The 20618-nt window shown below is 33.6% G+C and overlaps 3 protein-coding genes across 3 annotated transcripts; 1 reads left to right on the top strand and 2 right to left on the bottom strand.

Moving 5' to 3' along the window:
• The first annotated feature begins 921 nt into the window (after positions 1 to 921).
• On the top strand, positions 922 to 4292 carry LOC132298705 (phenylcoumaran benzylic ether reductase Betv6-like). The gene is made up of 5 exons (XM_059795087.1): positions 922 to 1146; positions 1441 to 1575; positions 2802 to 3039; positions 3680 to 3883; positions 3989 to 4292. Exons 1-5 carry the CDS (start codon positions 964 to 966, stop codon positions 4153 to 4155), a joined length of 927 nt encoding a protein of 308 aa, XP_059651070.1. The 5' UTR covers positions 922 to 963; the 3' UTR covers positions 4156 to 4292.
• Positions 4293 to 10218: 5926 nt separating this feature from the next.
• On the bottom strand, positions 10219 to 11154 carry LOC132298706 (uncharacterized). Its single transcript, XM_059795088.1, has 2 exons — positions 10633 to 11154; positions 10219 to 10527 (listed from the first exon to the last, which is right to left on the bottom strand). Exons 1-2 carry the CDS (start codon positions 11111 to 11113, stop codon positions 10442 to 10444), a joined length of 567 nt encoding a protein of 188 aa, XP_059651071.1. The 5' UTR covers positions 11114 to 11154; the 3' UTR covers positions 10219 to 10441.
• Positions 11155 to 12126: 972 nt separating this feature from the next.
• On the bottom strand, positions 12127 to 19156 carry LOC132299975 (protein DJ-1 homolog C). The gene is made up of 9 exons (XM_059796901.1): positions 18826 to 19156; positions 17576 to 17776; positions 16487 to 16636; positions 16212 to 16391; positions 15365 to 15442; positions 13680 to 13880; positions 13027 to 13164; positions 12521 to 12946; positions 12127 to 12436 (listed from the first exon to the last, which is right to left on the bottom strand). The coding sequence occupies exons 1-8, from the start codon at positions 19081 to 19083 to the stop codon at positions 12734 to 12736; spliced, it is 1419 nt and encodes a 472-aa protein (XP_059652884.1). The 5' UTR covers positions 19084 to 19156; the 3' UTR covers positions 12127 to 12436; positions 12521 to 12733.
• Positions 19157 to 20618: the final 1462 nt, after the last annotated feature.

Raw genomic sequence — 20618 nt, forward strand, 5'->3', positions numbered from 1 at the left:
GAGTTAAAACAGACCAAAATTTAAAATAAATCTCCAGGGGGTAACATTTTCATCACTCAGTCTTCTTTGAATTTGGTCTAGAAATTTTTTTTCTCTTTCCCAAGTAATTACTTTCTTTTGAATTGTCATCATCGGGGAATTGAAGATTGATTTTCCATATATGCCAAATCATTGTGCTTTCCTTAGGTAGAGCCTCTTTGTGTACCAAAAATTGATCTCCCTTTGTTTTGTGATCTCTAGATCCCGGCATTTATAGCTAGATCTATGCTTCATTCACGACTTTCCTTTGTTCTTATTTTCGGATATTGATATTCATTTTTCCATTTTGCATTGTAGATCGGGTGATATCAAATTCAATCCCCCTTTTTTTTTTTGTTGATTCATGGAATTTTTAATTTATTTTTGACTAATTTGGCAGGCCAATCAGATGCCCTGGTCCGTTCGGCTAGTTATATGAATTGTCACCACTAATAAATATGCTAACTATAAGAAATTATTCATGGTAGTGGTTACAACGATAACGTGATGCGTTACAAATACTTTACTAAAGTATTTTCTCGGGAGTTACGTATTGGATACCTTTATAAATAATACTAACACATTTTAGTACTGATTTTGATAAGGATAATTATATTAATAAGGTCAATGCCTCGGGGGCAATGTTGTATTGTGGTGAACAGTGTCATCCAATCAAAAATCCCTGCCAAATTAAACCTGCATGAGTGAGGATATTTTATTTTTCTTCTAGAAGGTGCGCCCTAACTAATATTTTTCGAAAGATTAAAGTTTTGGAAGTAATTTGATCAAAGAAAGAAGGTCATTTCTGTAACTTTATGCCTTCCCAATTCTTCTACAAAAGTCCCGCTGGCCTTCCTATCAACTTATAAAAATTGCAACACTCTCCTAACTCTGCTTCAACTAACATATCCCGGAAAGTTTCGTGTTTTTTCCCGGAAAATTTCAATGGCAGAGAAAAGCAAGATTCTGATCATAGGAGGAACAGGTTACATCGGAAAATTCATCGTGGGAGCGAGCGCAAAGGCCGGCCACCCCACCTTCGCTTTGGTCAGAGAAAGCACAGTTTCCGACCCTATTAAGGGGAAACTCGTCGAGACCTTCAAGAATTCCGGCGTCACTTTGCTATATGTAAGAACACTCATTTCTCCAAACACACACACACATATATAGATAGATATTTGTGTATAAATGTATGTATTATAGTATATGTATATATACATTTACGAATAATGTTGTTTGATAACACAATTCAGTAATAATTCTGAACGGATCAAGTATTTATTCAATTAAGTGTATTTGATAACCTAATTCAAATATTCTGATTCTATTTGATAACTCAATTTGAATCTTTGAAATGACCGTTACATTTTCGGTACTTAATTTTTAAATGTATGTATGTTTATAATGTTTTGTACGGAACAGGGAGATCTGTATGATCACGAGAGCTTAGTGAAGGCGATAAAGCAGGTGGATGTGGTGATATCAACGGTAGGCCACATGCAGTTGGCGGATCAGGTGAAGATCATTGCTGCCATTAAAGAAGCTGGTAATATCAAGGTTCGTATATGTGTGTGTGTATATATATAGCATTCATTCTTCACTTTGCAGTTAATTTTTCAGATTAATTACAAAAAATTAGCATTTCTACAAGCAAAAACACAACCCATATCCACAAAGGCTGTGCCTATTAATTCTATCTCCTAAAAGGAATTTAAAATCATGTGTTTGTTTACTCCTTATTTTAATTGATTTTTGCGCAAAACAATGATAACTTCATAATTGGCTTATATTCTAAAGAAGAAATCAATTGGAGGCTTTTGGTCCTACGCGTTCCGGAACAAAATTATTTAGTTGTATCAAACTGTTTTTGCTCTTTATGATGTGTGAAGAGCTACACAATTATATTGGTTTGTGGGTGTATGTATATACATTCTATGAGTAGTTTTCTTTTTATGATTTTGTTTTATTATGTGGGTCATATTTGAAAATGTGAATCCAATCCTCTCCGGCCAACTTGTATACCTTAATCGTGTGGTATATATTGCGCCACGTTAGTTGGAATTCTGTTACAACTAAATTTGTAAGTGGTAGACTTCGACCAAATGATGATGTGACATAATCTAGGCCACATGACTGATGTATGGAAAGTTTAGGAAAGATATTTGGTTTGAGAGGATCCAAGCTAAATCTATCAAGTCAAAATCAATAATTTAAGTGAACTAACCTAGATTGTTATATTCGAAAATTGGAACCCCTTTCAATGCTTTTTTTTTTTTTCCCCCTTTTTCAAACAGCAAGCAAAGTAGAATTTTTAAATTGAAATGGATGCATATCAAGAAGGATTACAATCATTTGTAACTAAGTTCATCCATTTCACAAGATTTGGTTGAGAAAGAAAGACATTAAATGGAATACATTTTGATGTAGAAGATCTCTAAGCTAGTATCAGATCAAATGCTCTCTTGTTTTTCATTGTCTTTAATAATCTCATCCATTCTTTTCTTCAATAAATTTTAAATATTATTTCAAGATTCATATGAGTAATTCCGAAATCTTGTAATAATGTGAGTGGGACTCGCTATTATTATTTTTATAATACTTTCTAAATTTCCTAATCTGCAATATTTTAGTTTCAGAACAGAAAATTTTTAAAATTTTTTTTTTAAAATTTTTTATGTTCTTGCAACATCGTAATGGACAACTTTCTCATTAACATAAGATGTTAGTTTCATGGAGCACCGCGTAGAGGCTGGACTTTCTAATAATTTTCTTGAATTATTCAGAGATTCTTCCCTTCGGAATTTGGGAACGATGTGGACCATGTTCATGGTGTTGAGCCTGCAAAAACTGCATTTTCAGTGAAGGCCCAAATCCGCCGAGCTATTGAGGCTGAGGGAATTCCCCACACCTTTGTGGCTTCAAACTGCTTCGCGGGCTATTTCCTCCCTACATTGGTGCAGCCTGGAGTTACTGCTCCGCCTAGAGATAAAGTAATCATCTTAGGGGATGGAAATCCCAGAGGTATTGAAAATTTCTACAAATTCTTTTCTTTTTTTTCCCCCGAACTATCAACTTCACATTAATAATCTCTTTCCACGGAATCCAAAGCTCGGCAAATAGTATTTTTATGTGAACATGATATGATTAGGTTTTCCAGGAACAACAAGCTTGTACATAGTTACATACATATATGTACACACATATCACAAGCTGGTGCTTAAATATAAGCATCCACGCTACACAGAAATGCATATATCATAAGCTTGTGCTTAAAATGAGAACAGGCATTCAACTTGTGTCCAGTTTTAGACTAGACTCGAGCAATCTGGAGTAACGTTTTGCATCGATAAACGAGTTACAATGTGTTTACCTCCAAATGCAGTAGCAGACACTTGTGCTTAGTCCTTGTTCGTTTAACAGCCCGTTAGGTTAAGATGAAGTTAGCATATATCCTTTCCATACTCATTCTGCACCTATCTGCATTTTATGCCGGGATTAAAACTGAAATAGTCCGAGCTAAGCTGTTCACATGTAAGAAAAACAGGGTACATTCTTAATCTTTTTCTTCATTCTTGGTTGATTTATTGTTATATTATGTGAGGAAACATAGTACAGAAGTCTTGATTCTTATTTCGTCAAATTTCTTGTTTTTGACTAATAGCAATATTCAGCGAGGAACACGACATTGGCACCTTCACCATCAAAGCTGTGGATGATCCGAGAACATTGAACAAGATCCTCTACCTCAGGCCTTCCAAAAATATTTACTCGTTCAGCGAGCTTGTCTCCCTTTGGGAGAAAAAGATTGGCAAAACCCTTGAAAAAATCTATGTTCCGGAAGAGAAAATTCTCAAGGACATCCAAGGTCAGTAGTACATCTTCTTTAGCAAAAGCTTGTACTAAAACTAACTGAAGTAATCTAGCATCTGATTCATTTGCAAAGTGGTTGACATTGGCTAATTCCTTGCAGAGTCCCCCATTCCGATCAATGTTGTGTTAGCAATCAACCACTCGGTTTTTGTGATGGGAGATCAAACCAACTTCGAGATTGAACCATCCTTTGGGGTTGAGGCTTCCGAGCTTTATCCGGATGTCAAATACACCAGTGTGGAGGAGTACCTTGCTCAATTTGTTTGAGGGATTCAAACTTCTGCTCTTCTCGGTACTAAAATAACAAACTGAATGTTTACTATTCGGAGGTTCCATATAGAATGTTTCTCATGAGTATTGCTTGTGCTCTTTTACTATCATATACGAGAAGGGTTTTCTGCTCAAATAAAGAAACATCAAATTTAAGTCGTTCAACAACTCTCTTATTGTCATTACTCTTGTTCCAATATTATGTATTTGTTGTGTGTGTGTGTGTGTGCGCAAATGAGGGAATTCACTACAGCTGTGTCTTGTGAAAAAATAAAGGCCATAGCGCTGTGCAATGGTACAATGTTTGGATTCCCAAGTGCAAGGACATGGTCCAGATATAGATCCCAAGAAAAATCAGTGTGTGTAAAGAAACCAAAAGTTAAATCCATATCTAGTCTGTGGACTCTCCTAAACAGAGTCCACACTGGGTGATGATGACCTTACAAACCATTCACAGACTATTATTTACAGATCTGGGTGGAAATCAATGATCATAAAATATAAGGTGAGTGACGCACGAATCGGAGTTTGAAGAAGGGGAAGGATAAGGAGTCCTGACTCACAACAAATAGAGGAGGATTTATTCAATCACATATTTTGGGCTCCTAGAATATGGCGCCGTTAGGGTTTTCTATTTTATTGTATTGTAAGGCCCAATGAATTGGGATTTCCCTATTGGTCCACGTCATTTTGGTGCAAACCGATCATTTATGATGAAAAGGATGAGCTTCAAAGAACAAGAAGCCTTTTTTGAATAAGACAATTTATTTGGGACTTTTGATTATCATTTTGGCCACAGATTAAGCACTTATCAAACTAATTGTGTTTTAAGCGACTTAAAATGGATTAACAATTTAAGTGACACCATTACTTATCAAATATATATATTAAGTGACACCACAACAAAGACATTTATAGTGTAGGACATACATTCTAGACGATAGTAATGTGGGGCGCATTAGATCCACGCTGGCGATAGTGATGTGGTAGGCATTGCAATCAGTTTTAGTTTTTTTTTTGTACAAAAAGAAAAAGGATTTGATTAAAAGGAAAGTTGATAATAGTTTTTTTTGGTTCAGAAAGAAAAAGGATTTAATTAAAAAGAAAGTTAATAATAATAATAAAATTAAAGTAGAGAGTATAATTAATGTTTAGATAAGAGAAAAGATAATAATTAATAAGAAATGACAAATTTAATGAGAAATGGTTACGATAAATATGTCATTAATTATAACACATCAATAGTTCAAATGGGACAAAGCAAAATTTTGCTCTCAAAAGTGATAACAGCTAGGGCTCTGTAACAAGTACAATGAATGATCAAATGTTGAAAGAAATCATAAACTCAGGAAAAATCTACCAAAGTTATCAATAAAGGTCAGAACTACAATTTTCATTTGCTAAATCAACCGTAATTCCGAGTTAACAGCACATGCTGAATGTTGAAAATTCATAAAAATATCAAAAATTATTTATTTTTAATTATGACTTAAAAACTTCAGTACTTCAAATTCAATTCTTTAACATTTTCAGTATTTAATTTTGAAATTTATCAAATAGCACCTTATTCTCACCGAAGAATTCGACATTCTTGTAAACGAATAGCATTAGAAGGCCGGCAGTTCAATTCCCGTTGAGGGCAGAAGTATGATGGTTTTAAGTTGTAGTCAAATAGATTATAAAAAAGTAAAAGAAACACTTGATAGTAAATGAGTTCTCACGATTTATTTGTACAAGACCATTACGATTTATTTGTACAAGTGGGATTAAAAAATTATAAGATTATAAACTTGAATTCTAGAGAATTTTATAGTATATTATGGAATTCTACACAATTGTTGAAGGAAACAAAATTATGACAATCTATGTGTACAACTGTACTAGTGTAAGCTATCGAACAATTATTGGTCATATATTTCAGTTGTTTAACGTTTCCGGGGAAAAAAATAATAATAATTAAGAGATTCTAGACTTAAATTGTAAAATTACACAATTGTTAAAGAAAACAAAAATCTAAGACAATCTATGCCAACTTTCTATGGACCATCTATGCGAACTTCTTCTTCTTAAACGGACGTACTTACTACTGATTTGGTTCAATATTAAAGTGACAAGTATTTATACAAAATAAAATTAAAAAAAATTAATTAGTTATCAAGTTAAACCAATAAAATTCAAATCAAATTATGATTCTTTCTCACGCTACTATATTTGTAGAAGCCATGATTTTTTATTTGGACACACGAATTAACAACTAATCACGAATTAACAACTAATATAACATAAAGAAATCAACCCAAAACACGAGCATACAAACAAGGAACAACCAAAAGTCACCCAAATGATAAAATTTAGTACAGGCAACACCATTTGTATCTATAATAAACTAACAATTTAACTATTATATATATATATATATATCAAGAAATTCATGGTTCATTTTGCTTGATAAAGGCCATAGTGGAATCCAAAAATCAGCAATAGAATTCTTTTTTACAATAGCATAAGTAAATAATCATGCCGCCTCAATCTTTGCTTTGAAAATCACAAAAAATCGTTGCATGTTATTTTAAATATTAGAGACATTTGTTAATTTAGTATTGCGTCACATTAGTGGTAATTATAAACTTTCTAGTCGTGAGTAGGCAAGTATTATGGGTATAAAATTTTTATTCTAGAAAATTTATTGTCAATTCATAAAAGGAAAGTGATTATTGCACCGAATAGTTACAGTGAATGACTAGACCTATTCTTATAATTGATCAATTATATAACAAATATGAAAGTGAAGCTCTACTCTTCTAAAGAGTTGAGAAGCCAATGCATAACCAATTGATTTGAAATTACCATTTTTCAAATTTAAGATCCAATGAAGAAGTTTTATGGACTTAAACCTCAAGAAGCCTCAAGAAGTTTTAGCTTTTCAGAAGATCACATTTAACGCGATCTTTCTGCTCTCAAGATCATCTTAAATTTTATTGGAAATTTACTATCCATTTGTTTTCAGAGAAAATGAATCGAGGCTATGTTCGGAATTGGATCTTTAGAATTTGAATTGATGGAATTAGAGAAAAATAACTTAAAAAATTGAACTAAAATTTTCTTCTATTTCACCCATTTCAAGTCCAAAACTCCAATTTTATGTAATCAAATATAGCTCAAAAGAATTTACATTATTCGTTTCAGTGGCATGGATCTTACAATTTCTACTGTTGGTGTTCGGTGGCTGAAATCACCAAACTGAATTGAGCTTCAGATTTTAGTTCATATCAAAATGGAAATGGAATATTTGTTGTGCCAAGCTTAAAAGCGAAAGAAAAATATGTAAAAACTATGTATACTTAAGTTTTAAATGGATGTTAATGTGATAATTACCAAACTGTTTCTTAGTTAAAATGAATGCAAGGTTTAAGGAATCTCATAAATATTTACACACACACACACATTGAATTCACTTTGTTTCCCCCAAACTTTATTCATTCATAAAAAGAAAATATCTAATAGGTTTTTACAAAAATATGGAGCTTTTTCATCATGGGCACAGTAACTTTTATACTTAGAATCACAATATTATTAGTTTGACCAATTTTGTCAAAGTAAATTAATGGTCTTAATTAATTCACTTCGACAGTGTGCTAAAGTAGCTAAACTAACATGCCTTCAAATCATTTTTCTTATAGAATGACAAGACTGAAAATCGTGTACGAGAATTTAAAGAGTTGAATTTGTGCCTGAGTGGTAATTAAAAAATATATATTTTTTTTTATATTTTTTAAACCGGTCAGCTGACGTGCGATAAGCTAAGTAGGGGTCACCATTGAAATTTTTTCTTTTTGCTATTATATCCACAAATTTTACTATTTTTTTCTTTTAATTATATACTTACAAAATTTTGAGTTTGTTCCCACTGAAATTAAAGAAAAATTTCACTATTGCCCCTTCAACAATTTTCTATTAAAAATCACCCCGTCTCACATACTTTTTGGTCCGGGTCAACATTCAATTTCAGTTTCAGTGTTCAGTTTCAGTGATAAGCGATGTCATGTTCTTGCAACTTAAAATATTAGCATACCATATTTTAAGTTGGCGCTTACCCTTTTTAATTTTATTCAAATTGCATTATCAAACAGATTTAATTCTCTCAAAATTAAGTACTGAATTGAGTTATCAAAAAATAACTAAGTGATTATTTACTATTGAATTTAGAGAATTAATTATACTTTTTTTCCTATCACCGTCAATAAACACTGATACCACCACCAAGCTATGGTGGATTATTACCTCTATTTTTCGAAGTGATGGGCAAAAACATGTGTGAGTGCTATTTGATACAGTTAAAAATTAAGTACTGAAAATTTTAAGAGTCGAACTTGAGACCCTGAAGTTTTTGAGTGATAATATTTTTTGAATCTTGAGCGTTAAACATTCAGTGATGAGTGATGTCTCTATCATTTGAAATTTTACTCCATTTGCTTACCTTATTCAAATTGCATTATTAAAAGCACTTAATTGCTTAAGTGCTTAATTGGTTCAGAATTTTCAAACAACATCTATTACTTACATAAAATTAATAAATAAATGCAGTGATGTTCAATATTTTAAGGTAAATTGCACTCACACTTCAGGTTTGGATTAAAGACAGGTAAATATAACTCAGGCACTTTTTGAACAATGACATCCCCAATTTGGTAAATTGAACAATGATACCCCAAATCAAATTAAAAGTACCTTATTACCATTTAACTTATGAATGGATTTATTTGAATTATGAATTTTTCATTTTAATCTACTCAAACTAGGGCTACAACTTGGACGAGTTGGGTGGATTTAAGGTATAACTTGAGTCCAACTTACCATATGAAATACTAAACCAAAGCCCAACACAACCCTAACTACTCAACCGAGTCTAATACATCATTCTACTTTTAAATTCGGGTTTGTAACTCGGGCTTAAATTCCATGTTAAAAATTGGAGGTGAATTCGAGTTACTTATATAGCTAATCTTCACACCAAAAATTTAATATGATCTTGAATTAATTTTAAATTATATTACTCTTAAACAAAAAATAAATAAATAAATAAAGACATTTTATAAATTTTGAACAAATTACAAATAAATTCTTAGAAAATAAATTATCTTAAATATTAACATAAAATAAGTTAAGATTTTACCAATGAAGTTGAAAAGAAAAATAGAAATCGTAATTTAAATATTATATATAATGTATTTAAAATTAAAAATATATAGTAAAATAATATTATAATTCGGGTTCAAATTTACTCAGTTTGCTAGTACCTGAACCCAAGCCCAACCCTAATTAAAATCATAATATTTATTAATTAGTGTAAAATAAGTTTTTAAAAGAGTTTATATAAAACTACACCTATCAATAATTGAATTTCTATTGTAAAGTTTAATTAAAAATTATTATTATTATCTCTTTCACCTTGTGTAAATTTTTTGTTCATGGATATTTTAAAATTTATAATTATTTAATTACTTTGATAAAGATTGATTTAAATTAAATTTTACTTTAAGTGCAAAGCACCCGTAAAGACAAAAGCACGTGTAAAGACAAAAGCAGGAGTATTTCTAATTGCTTACATTGAAGCAATGAAAAATTTAAAGAGAAGCTTAGATTTTCGACCGATTTCAACTTCAAAAATTTATTATTTTGAATTCCCACGAAAAATGGTCAAACTTAGTTCAAATTAACTGTTTAAAAATATAAAAAAAGGTTAGATATTCTATGCGATTTCAAATGATAAAATTTATTGTTTTAAAAAAGAATAATGATACCTGCATTTGTCAGAATTGTTAGATTTTTTATATTTAATTGGTCAATGCACTCTAAATATAAAAAATATCTATTCATTAATGGCCAATTTTACTCGGACTATACTATCTTAAATTCCAACTATTCCCGACACAACACCAAAAAATTGTTTCAAACGCAATTTAATTTCTTATTTGTATTCAAATTGTTCCAAATGATTAAAAACGGCCAGTCCAATAATTAACCTGCAATGAATAAGGAATGTATAATAAAGCTACGAATCATCCAATAGCATATCCAATACAAACATGTAAATTTTTAAAGATTTTTCAAAAAAATTCCTGATATGTAAATTTCTTCCTTTCATTGAATATTTGACAAACTTAATCATGGGCAAATTTGACTGATTACTATTCTAAAAGGGACATTGAATTTTTTAAAGCAATTTAGTCAAATAAAATAAAATAAAATATGACAAAAATATCATTAAAAAAAAAAAAATCAATTAATTTGGTGAGGATTGCCGCACCGAACAAGCAACCATCTGGGCCCACTGTCTCAATTTCGTCTTCACCATCTCCTGATCATCACCTTCACACATATTCCAAATTAAATAAATAAACACTAATTATTAATCAATAAAACCACCACCATTGGATCCAAAAAAAAAAAAAAAGGATCAAAGCTGATATGTACCTGAATCGAATATAGTGCTAGGGCTCACAATCGACGATGACGAATCGCAATCAGAAGTCGTCGTTGTGGAAGACGACGATGATGACCTGGACAGTGTTTTGCTGTAGTAAAGCTCCAGAGCAGGGAACGCATCGGAGAGTTTCGGATCGATCTCGGGCGAATCGGTGTCGAACCCGAACCCGAGTTCGAAGCACGCCCTGAGTTCTTCCAAGTCCTCGTCCGTAACGCTCATGCTGCGTCCGCGTCGCAGGCGGTGAATTCTCTTCCGCCTCGACCACACCTCCTCCCGCTGCGTGTCCGGGGACCACGAATTGTGCTTGTAGAGCGGACGCGGCGGAGCTTTGGATTCCGACATGGTTGAAGCACCACCGCACTCGCCGCCGTCTGCGGCTGAGAAATGTCGCTGTCTGAGTCGGAGAATGCGGCGGGAAGGTCTTTTTAAAGTCTCGTTTGGACTCTGAGTCCTGTTTTGACACGTCATAGAAGTATATAGAAGCTTTTGTTTATGCAAAGTGGGACAACTTGTAGTTGCAATACAGGAGAACCGTTATGGTGGTACAGGCTGGCTAGGGCCCACCTCCAACAAGGAATAGGAGAAAAATGGAAGGGCCTTTTGGATATTTATCCACTCCAAATCCTTTTACAGGCAAGTATTTTATTATTATTTTATGTATTAGATGGTTCTAGACGAGGATGTCCACTTGGTCCAGTTAAATTAAATCACATATTTAAGTTTATTTATAATTTTTTTTTTTTTTTTTAAACCACGGTTAGGGAGTTAAATTGAACACGAACATAAATACATGGCTCTCTTCTAATTGAATTAAAAATTACGTGGATTTTCACTCGTGTAAATACTCTCTCCTTAACAAATTTCACCATTTTTAACAACTAACAAATTCAAACGACATAATCTATTTACAACAACAAAATCAAACTATAACTAAATTTATTCTTTTCTTTTTATTTTAAACCTACTTTTGAACTAGAATAATATAATAACTGTCAAGTGAAAAATGAAAAGGAAAAGAGTGAAATCACATTTCTTGAACATCCCTCAATAAATTTGTTTAATATAGAAGGTCAGTGTAAATTTTGGATAAAGAGGGGTGTGTAATTATGTTATTTCTTACTTTTTTTATCTTGATAAATTAGGAAGAGAGGTAACTCAAACACGAATGACGCCTCAAAGAGCTCCGAGCTCTACCAATAAGTTCACTAGATAATGCCGGCGTATATTATACCTTTTTACCTATCTATCAATCTATCTATATATATATATATAGGAGGGCCTTTTAGGCATTTGACTTTAGCATTAAAAAACATCTTTCTTTGGCGCCAAGTATGTATCTGCCTGTAGTTGCTTGACAGGTACACAAAAGAGAGAACTTGGTGCTTTTCACACAGTTGCATGAGTTGTCGCCTGGTTGGATTATTGGTCTCAAGAATATGTGCAGCCGATAGAAGACATGTAATCAAATCAATGCATACGAATTGAAAATAAATAAAGTGAATCAATGCATATAAAATATCTCATTTATAACACTGTTGAGAGCACCAAATCAGCGCCTTAAATTTAAAATCTGAAGAATTTTAGTTCCAAACATATAATGAAGATTTCATACCCCGAGTCTATAAATCAAATGTTGAGTAAAAGGCAACCAATAATACAAAAGTATAACCACCATCTTGCCCTCACCGCCCTCGCCATCTTCATTCCATTGATTTAAAAGCTCAAACAAGACGAAGATGCAACAAAATCAGCTTCAATCCTGATCATCCAGTCCAAACTCCATACTCGGACCTGCAACAAGAGACATACATTTAATGATGAAGATGTTGAACCATTTTATACCAATGCCATCCTGTATAACATTGAAACACCTACTTCAGTTAGGCTGCAGAAATCCCAAGATGCTCGATTGCCCCCTTACAATCGGGATCAGGAATGGGTTAACCAGCCGTGTCACAAGACTACTTATCAGCTACCAATGGTGAAATTTTGGTAGAAAAATGTCTCCTGACTGGTTTCATTTGGGGAATATAGCTCTACTTATCACAGCATTGGGTGCTTCGTATACATTTCAATTGCATGCTAAGTCTAGCTCCTGGTGTATTCAAACACCAGTCCTTCTGCTACACTCCTTGCCCTTGCATGACCAAAAACCTTGCTCACAATAGCCAATGCAAAATCTGTTGCAGTCGCGAGTCCCTTGCTTGTGATAATTTTACCATCAATAACTACTCGGGCACCATCAACTACCTCATTGGTGAGCTTGCTCATGACAGAGGGATGAGCGGTGGCTCTCCTGTCCTGTTTTTTTGTCGAGGAATAATAAATGTTAATGTCCCACAGTTAATAAAGTAAGCAGGCATCAACTTGTTTCAACTTACCTTGAGCAACCCTTGTTTATGCAGTACTGCTGGTGAAGAGCAGATTGCTCCATATGCTCTTCCAGCTGATTCTTGTTCTTTAAGCAACTTCTTTAGAACCTTGGATCTGTGTAACCGCTCTGCTCCAGCAATTCCTCCCTGCAATTAGGTAAATTCTTATTGACTTCAAGGCTCAAGCAGTGAGCAAGCACAAAATGAACAAATTTGAGAAGTACTAACACAACTCTGGTGCACCTAACAATTTGTATTACATTAGAATAAAATTCTATAGACGAGCGACACTAACAAATATTCATGGAGGACCATTTGTGCCACGCATCTAAGATATGAGGTTACAACAGCACTGGTAGGTCCACCCACTTATCAAATGGTTGACTGGTAATACAGCAATTTAACATAAAACTCTAGTTAAGCTGACCCTGATATTATAATTTGAAGACTCTTCGATTTGATGAGGTTCAATATCAAGGGGTATCCCAACCATTTGGGTAGGAGTGACCCCCTAGGCACACCTCCACACTCTCAAAACTGATATCACAGTAAATGTTCAAGTCTTAGCACCAGCCTTTAAAACAGTATCAACACTAAGATAAAAGCCAAAGAACACAATATAAGCAGATTGTTTTATTTATAAGCCAATTTTGTTGTCTTACCGGTAGGATGATCAAATCATATATTGATTCAGAAGCACTATCAATTGACTTGTCTGCAACAATTTTTGTGCCTTGGGATGCCAATATCTGTGTGGATTTTTCAACTGAAGCAACCACAACATCCACTTTTGCCCGCCGTAGAATATCTACAATTGTTACTACTTCAATTTCTTCAGAACCATTTGCAACTGGAATGAGAACCTGCGAGTTGGTGAAGTAAGAGAATGATTCATGAATTCTGTATTAATAAAAAACAAATTCAGAAATGTTTTTCCCAGTATTGACCCAGATTTGGATTGTCATGAATTGGAGCATTCCAAAGACTTGGAGATCCAACTACAAGAAGACAAGTAATCTGACACAATATTGCTCTACTACTCTATCCTTTGCCTCATTTTTTTCTAACCTTCTGTTTTTTTTTTTTTTTCCCCCTCCTATTGCAATTTTGTGTAGGGTATGGAGAAATTTGAATTTGAATTACTACTCATCATTGAACCTTAATTCTTTCTTACCTGTAAATAATCCCAAATAAAATGACATAAAAATTTGTGCCAAACAACTTGTTGGAAATGGTTGAGTTGCAGGATACAAGGAAGTTTGACAAAACCAATTGTTCAAAGAGGTGCATGTATATAGATGTTGGGGGTGGGGGGAGAGAGAGTTGGAGGGACATGAAATAAGAAGGGAGGCACAGCCAACTGGAAGCGTTTGCATTAAAACAATATGAGATTTTTTTTTTTGTTGGAAATCATTCAAGCTCAGAGCTCCCACATTTCAGACCAAGAATTGGGAATAAAGAAAATCTCTAAAACAAAAACTACTGAGATGATATAGAAATGTTCAAAAAACATAAAGCCCAATTCCCAAGTAAAAATCCCAACGTATTTATACCATAAGCAGAAACTGGATGATATTCCAGTTCCAAAAAAAATGACTCCAGGACACGACCCTTAAACAAGAAACTTCCAGTCCTTGCAAACAACAGATACTATTTAATGGAGAACAAGCCATGAAAGAATCCTATCATATGTTAACATGATGCCTGTTATTGCACCTCAAGCAAGGGGACCGCAAATAAACATCTTCTGAAGCTCAGCCTTTAATTAGAAAGATGATCAATATCAAAAACCCCACAATAGTTTATTAGCAAACAAGTATTCAAATGAAAGATTTGTTCACTTGACTATAAACTAAAAAGTCTTCTACCGAGTAAATCATAAGCAGAACTAGAACTGCATGAGAACTTCCTTTAAGCACCAGTGCACCAGATAAATGGTCTTTGTTGGAGTCAAGCAAAGATGCCAAGAACTCCGTGTATACAAAAACAAAAATAAAAGTTAAGTACATTTCTAGGAAGAAGAGAAAATTAAACTTATATATATTCACAAAGTCAAGGTAATAGTAGAATAGCAGCAGCAGGAAGAGGAAAAGAAATAGAATACCCCTAAAATCAATTGAATTAAAATGTTTGCAAGTACCTAGAAATGGTTGACAAGATATGTGCATTCAAGAAAAAAGCTATGGAAAAAATCATACTTCAAAGTACACCAAAAAATGTATATCATACCAGCTGCACGTCAATCAGAGATGGTTGAGGATAGAGGAGCTTTAAGACATCGAGTCACAACACTAATAGCAGTAAATAACCAAGCAGCGTGGAAAAAGAGAAACTACTTAGTACTTACATGAGGATTATGACCGATTGCCCACTCAACTTCATTGAATTCTTCTTTTCTAGGATTGTCAAGAGCAGTTTTCATAAGCTGACCAAAAAAAAAATAAAGAGGAAATTGACAAGATGAAAGCAAGTAGATTTATTATTAAACAGAAATCAAATATTAACTTACATCAGTTTCTTGATAGCAGATACTTTACCGTACTATATGGTATTAAGGTCACAAAGAACTTTCATCAATTTCCTTTTTTTATTTTTTATTTTTCGTTAGTATGTCACCTGCTTTAAATCATGAATAATCTCTTAAGTCAAGACAAATAATAACAGGGGATTTTTGAAAGTATAGACTTGTGTTAAATATTTCCCTCTCTTTATTATGAATACTGAGGTATACTTGGATATTTTTCATACTCCACGTCCCTCCGTACTGCTTTCTTTAAATTACAATGAACATGTTTATACAAGAAAAATAAATTATTACTATTGTTACTAGTAATTTCATAATCAACAGAATCAATTAACAAAATCTAGGGTTTTGAAAGACAGCATTTCTGGCTCTCAGATCATTATGGGAACTTTAGAATATTAGGAACCTCAATATGTGAACAAAATCTATAGACCATAATACATACATGTACTTTAACTTGGACGAAAACAATTTAAAGGACTACCACCAAACTAGTAATGAGTAAGCTAATGAGTCATGGTGTTTTGTCTAGGAAGAGACATTTTTTAAAACAATTGATGACTCAATAGATACCATATTTCTCTATAGGAAAAACAGTAACATTATTCCCAACTCACAACAAAGTATTTTCTCAACTAAATACAACCACAACATGCAATAAATGTCTTACCAACAATTCTCCAACCTCCTTGGCAACAGACTCCCCAAACAGTTGGTCCACTAGTGTTACAGCAAACTCAAAAGAAGTACCAGGGCCACGGCTTGTTGTAAGCTCTCCTGAAACTTGGATGTTTGATTTAACAGCCCAAAAATGTGGAAGCTTGTCCATGAATGCAGGGTGACAAGTCGTCTTGCAGGACATACTACATCCTAGTTAGCCAGTTTAATGTGAATGTATATGTACAAAGTCGTCAAAATTTATCCAAAAATTCCAATGCCAGGTACCTGTTTTCTCCTGATAAGTCCCCATGGCAAAAGTGTGACTGCTGGAGCAGCACAGATTGCACCATATAACCTTTTTCCCTCAGCTTGTTTGCTTGTAATTTCACGAAGAACTTTGCAATCTCTTAAGCGTGCAGATCCAGGCATTCCTCCCTAGACAAATGAAAATGACATCACAACTGAATAAGTGAAATATCCAAAATAAATGTATATGAAGAACCACCAACTAGCGTGCAAAAGGGAAAGAACTTCATCAGATTGGTGGAGTAGAGGATGGATAGTAATAGACTGTCCCATAGATGATAACATATTATATATGACCCACATGGGAATCATTTCGCGCTGGAATGTTTGGCACTCAAGAGTCAAGATTGAGTTGGAATACCATAAAAAATGGTCCTTTGGACATATAGCGAATTCCATAAAACTTATTTGCAAGAGTTAGATTTTTCCGGATTTCTGCTAGCACTAACTATCTCTCTATATTTACACTAGCAGCATGAGAAAACATATAAATGACAAAAATCGGGAGTTAAACATTAAGAATTATTTTTGGTAACCTCGTACTCACAAGCTGCTTACAAAAAATATAACTGCCAACACTGTGGACTATAATCAACAGCTACCGCGCCATAGCCTCAAGAAGTTTTGCTTTATAATTTTATAAGGAGCTTTCAATTCAAACGTAAAGATGACACCTGGTGATATCTCCCTCACAAAAGACACTTGAGACTTTCACAACCGTGACATCCAGTAAACCATTGCTGGCAAACCAATGGGGTTTTTGGAAAAACCATATTGCACCTGAATTTCTTTCTAACCATGTAACCATGTGGAACACTTCAGGAATATTGATCAATATCATTCAGGAATAGTTCTTTACACTTGGGATACTGAGATTTAGTTTGGAAATTATGTACCATAAGTTTGGGTTGTCATTTATTTTTTATAATAATATCAGGGTGAGGTATGAGTTATATTTGAATTAAAATCAAGGACGTTGTCACAATTTCTGTGATGAGTAGTCATTGCAAAGTAAAGCAAAACTATATCAAACAGAATTCAAGGGCCCAGAAGGCTATAATAACTAACCGGTAACGCAACAAGGTCAAAAATTTCATCTGAACATGTGGAAATGGATGTATCAGCAACCAGTCTAATGCCACCAGAAGCTTCAATTTCTAGCTGCCGCTCAACCGACGCCACAGTCACCTCTGCACCAGCTCGCCGCAGAACATCAACCAATATCACAGCTTCCATTTCTTCCGTACCAAACCCAATCGGAACCAGAACCTGCACACAAAGAAACAGCACAACTAAACCCCAATTTTGCCACAATTCTCTTAAATTTCGATAATATTGAAGAACAATAAATTTATTTGTGCATGTATGACAATTGACACAACTGAGCTGGGTTTCTCAATGTTTCAAGAATCAAACAACATAAAAGAAAATATAACGATTTTGGCATGGTTGAGTTGAGCTAGTCAAGTATTGAGCAATTAAAACAACACAAAACATGTTAAGAGTTTTCGTTTCCTTTTCCTCAATTTTCTAGGAAACCAAACAAAGGGTTTAGGGGTTTAAGACATCCAATGAAGGGAGGATATAGAACTGGAATTAGAAGACCTTCTTGGGAGAGAGAGAACTGGTGGTTGTTGTTTTTGTGGCTGCTGTGGAAGTGGATGTTTCTATAGTTGCAATTGTTGGTAGTGGCGGTGTTGAAGATAGGGTTTTGGAGTGTGTGTAATTGTGTATGACAATTGACATAGCTGAGCTGAGTTTATCAAATTTTCAAGAATCAAACAGAATAAAAGAAAAATAAAGCATAACAATTTTGGCATGGCTGAGTTGAGCTAGTCAAGTATTGAGCAATTAGAAACAACAAAAAAAAAAAAAAAATGTTGAGTTTTGGCTTCCTTTGGCATGGTTGAGTTGAGCTAGTCAAGTATTGAGCAATTAGAAACAACACAAAAAAAAATGTTGGGGTTTGGCTTCCTTTTCCTCAAATTTCTAGGAAACCAAACAAAGGGTTTTGGGCTTTACGATGTCCAATGAAGGGAGGGATATAGAAGTGGAATTAGAAAGACCACCTTGAAATCCCTGGAAAATATAGAAAAACAACAAATTTATATGTATATGTATGACAATTGACATAGCTTAGCTGAATTTATCATTCTGACATGGTTGAGTTGAGCTAGTCACGTATTGAGCAATTAAAACAACACAAAACATGTTGAGTTTTCGTTTCCTTTTCGTCAATTTTCTAGGAAACCAAACAAAGGGTTTAGGGGTTTAACACATCCAAGGAAGGGAGGATATAGAAGTGGAATTAGAAATACCTTTTTGGGAGAGAGAGAACTGGTAGCTGTCGTTGTTGTTGTGGAAGTGGATGTTTCTGTAGTTGAAATTGCTGTTGGTGGTGGTGTTGGTGATAGGGTTTTGGTGAGCTTTGAAGACCGTTTTGAAATGGGTGTTTTACGCTGTTGAGCGATGGGCATGATTGCGAAGGTTGAGAAGTGAAGATTTGAAGCAGAGACGGCCATTGGAGAAGAGAGGTTGAGAGGATGTGGTGAGACAAGTAACTGTAGAGACTTCATTGTTCGTTCCTAAATCAGTTCAGTTTGGGCAATTATGCAGTGTTTGTAGTGAGGTTTTGGGACTGTGGGATTGGGATATAGGATCCTTTAAATTGAAATACTTTTTAATTTTTTTAATACCAATTTAACGGTATTGCATTGAATTTATAAAAAATACATTATTGCATTATTTGCTATCAATATAATAAATAAATAAATAAAAACACTAAAAGTCACCATCTTAAAGAATTAGATTCCAAAAAACGAACATTTTTTGGTGGAATCGGAAGGAGTATCACCTAAAGGAGAAGTTGTACAATATTTCGGAATAAAGGTGTAATGTAACTTCTTTTTTAAATTGTAAAAGGTGTAATGAGACAAAAAGAAAATAAAAAATTACAATAATAATATTTTCACAATCTTATTTACTTCCTCATTTTCCTTTGAGACATTAAAAAGGAAAAAATGGTTAGACTAGTAAAGGTAAGTGAAATTATAAAACATGAAAGGGTTTATGTAAAATATTGATAAATTTCATAGAAAGTAAGTAAAATTATCAATGATATATTAGCATGGATTCTTCACATTTTATCTTGAAAAATAGATGAGATACCAGCTGGAGCCTTTATCCCTTAAATAAAACCTCATATTAATAAGTTTTGCTTTGTTGAAGTAATTGTGTTTTTACACTATTAATTTATTTAAACAAAATTAATCAGGTGCATTACACATTCTTATTTAGTAAAATAAAAATAAAAAGTCTAGTTTATTGGCAATAATAATACCATGTAATTTTATTGATGTTATGTCACCACCAATAAAATATATCATATAAAATCCATGAAGTGACTCAATATAAATATGTTACTTTTATTCTCCGTAAACAAATTAAAGAAAGAGAAGAAAAGATAGATATACGAGACATCTTAGAAAAGGAAAATGGAATGATTGAATGAGTTAAAGATCTTTGTTTGTCATAAGAGAATGGAAAAGCGGAATTGCTAATATTGGAAATATTTATGAAGGGTAATATTATAATTTAAAATTTTTTTGTAACAGTCCTGCATTTCTTCCTTTGTATCTTCCGACGAAAATTTGTGAAACAAGAAAGATGGTTCATTCACCACTTTTTCCCGCCTCTATGTGGGTTTTGTGGTTCTTGTCTCTGTGAGAGTTTTATTGTTCCTTCCTCTTGTGCGAGGTTTGGGGGTTTCTTCTCTGTTGGCGGCGCCTTGTGAATGCAGCCTTGGAGCAGTTGCCTTGACGATGGCCTGACCTGTGGGTCACTCCCATTACTGCTTTCTTCCTCTGGTGGTTTCCGCTGGTGCGTTATTTTTTAGCAAATCTAGAGCTTGTTCTTCAGTTTTATTCTCTTACTTCATGATTTGTTTGTGTTGGTACGATCATTTATGGCACTCTTTGTAGATACTGTATGACTGTTTTTATTATTGTCGGGGTGAAAAAAAAAATAAATAAATAAAAAATTCATCATTTTTTCCTTTTCTTGTTCCTTCCAAAAAGACCATTGAAGTAAACGCGTATCCATTGCCTAAGAA

This window comes from Cornus florida, unplaced genomic scaffold, assembly GCF_030987335.1.
Source record: "Cornus florida cultivar Cherokee Brave unplaced genomic scaffold, ASM3098733v1 CherokeeBrave_3.0.0_Hap2_Chr03, whole genome shotgun sequence".
Taxonomy (NCBI): domain Eukaryota; kingdom Viridiplantae; phylum Streptophyta; class Magnoliopsida; order Cornales; family Cornaceae; genus Cornus; species Cornus florida.

Coding starts and splice junctions, on each gene's coding strand:
- LOC132299975 (XM_059796901.1), bottom strand. CDS start 19,083: ATGAAGTCTCTACAGTTACTTGTCTCACCACATCCTCTCAACCTCTCT. Junction 16,637..17,575: donor TTGACCTTGTTGCGTTACCG/GTTAGTTATTAT, acceptor TCATTTGTCTAG/GGAGGAATGCCTGGATCTGC. Junction 12,947..13,026: donor ATAAACAAGGGTTGCTCAAG/GTAAGTTGAAAC, acceptor ACAAAAAAACAG/GACAGGAGAGCCACCGCTCA.
- LOC132298705 (XM_059795087.1), top strand. CDS start 964: ATGGCAGAGAAAAGCAAGATTCTGATCATAGGAGGAACAGGTTACATC. Junction 1,147..1,440: donor CCGGCGTCACTTTGCTATAT/GTAAGAACACTC, acceptor TGTACGGAACAG/GGAGATCTGTATGATCACGA. Junction 1,576..2,801: donor AAGAAGCTGGTAATATCAAG/GTTCGTATATGT, acceptor TGAATTATTCAG/AGATTCTTCCCTTCGGAATT.
- LOC132298706 (XM_059795088.1), bottom strand. CDS start 11,113: ATGACGTGTCAAAACAGGACTCAGAGTCCAAACGAGACTTTAAAAAGA. Junction 10,528..10,632: donor TAGCACTATATTCGATTCAG/GTACATATCAGC, acceptor ATATGTGTGAAG/GTGATGATCAGGAGATGGTG.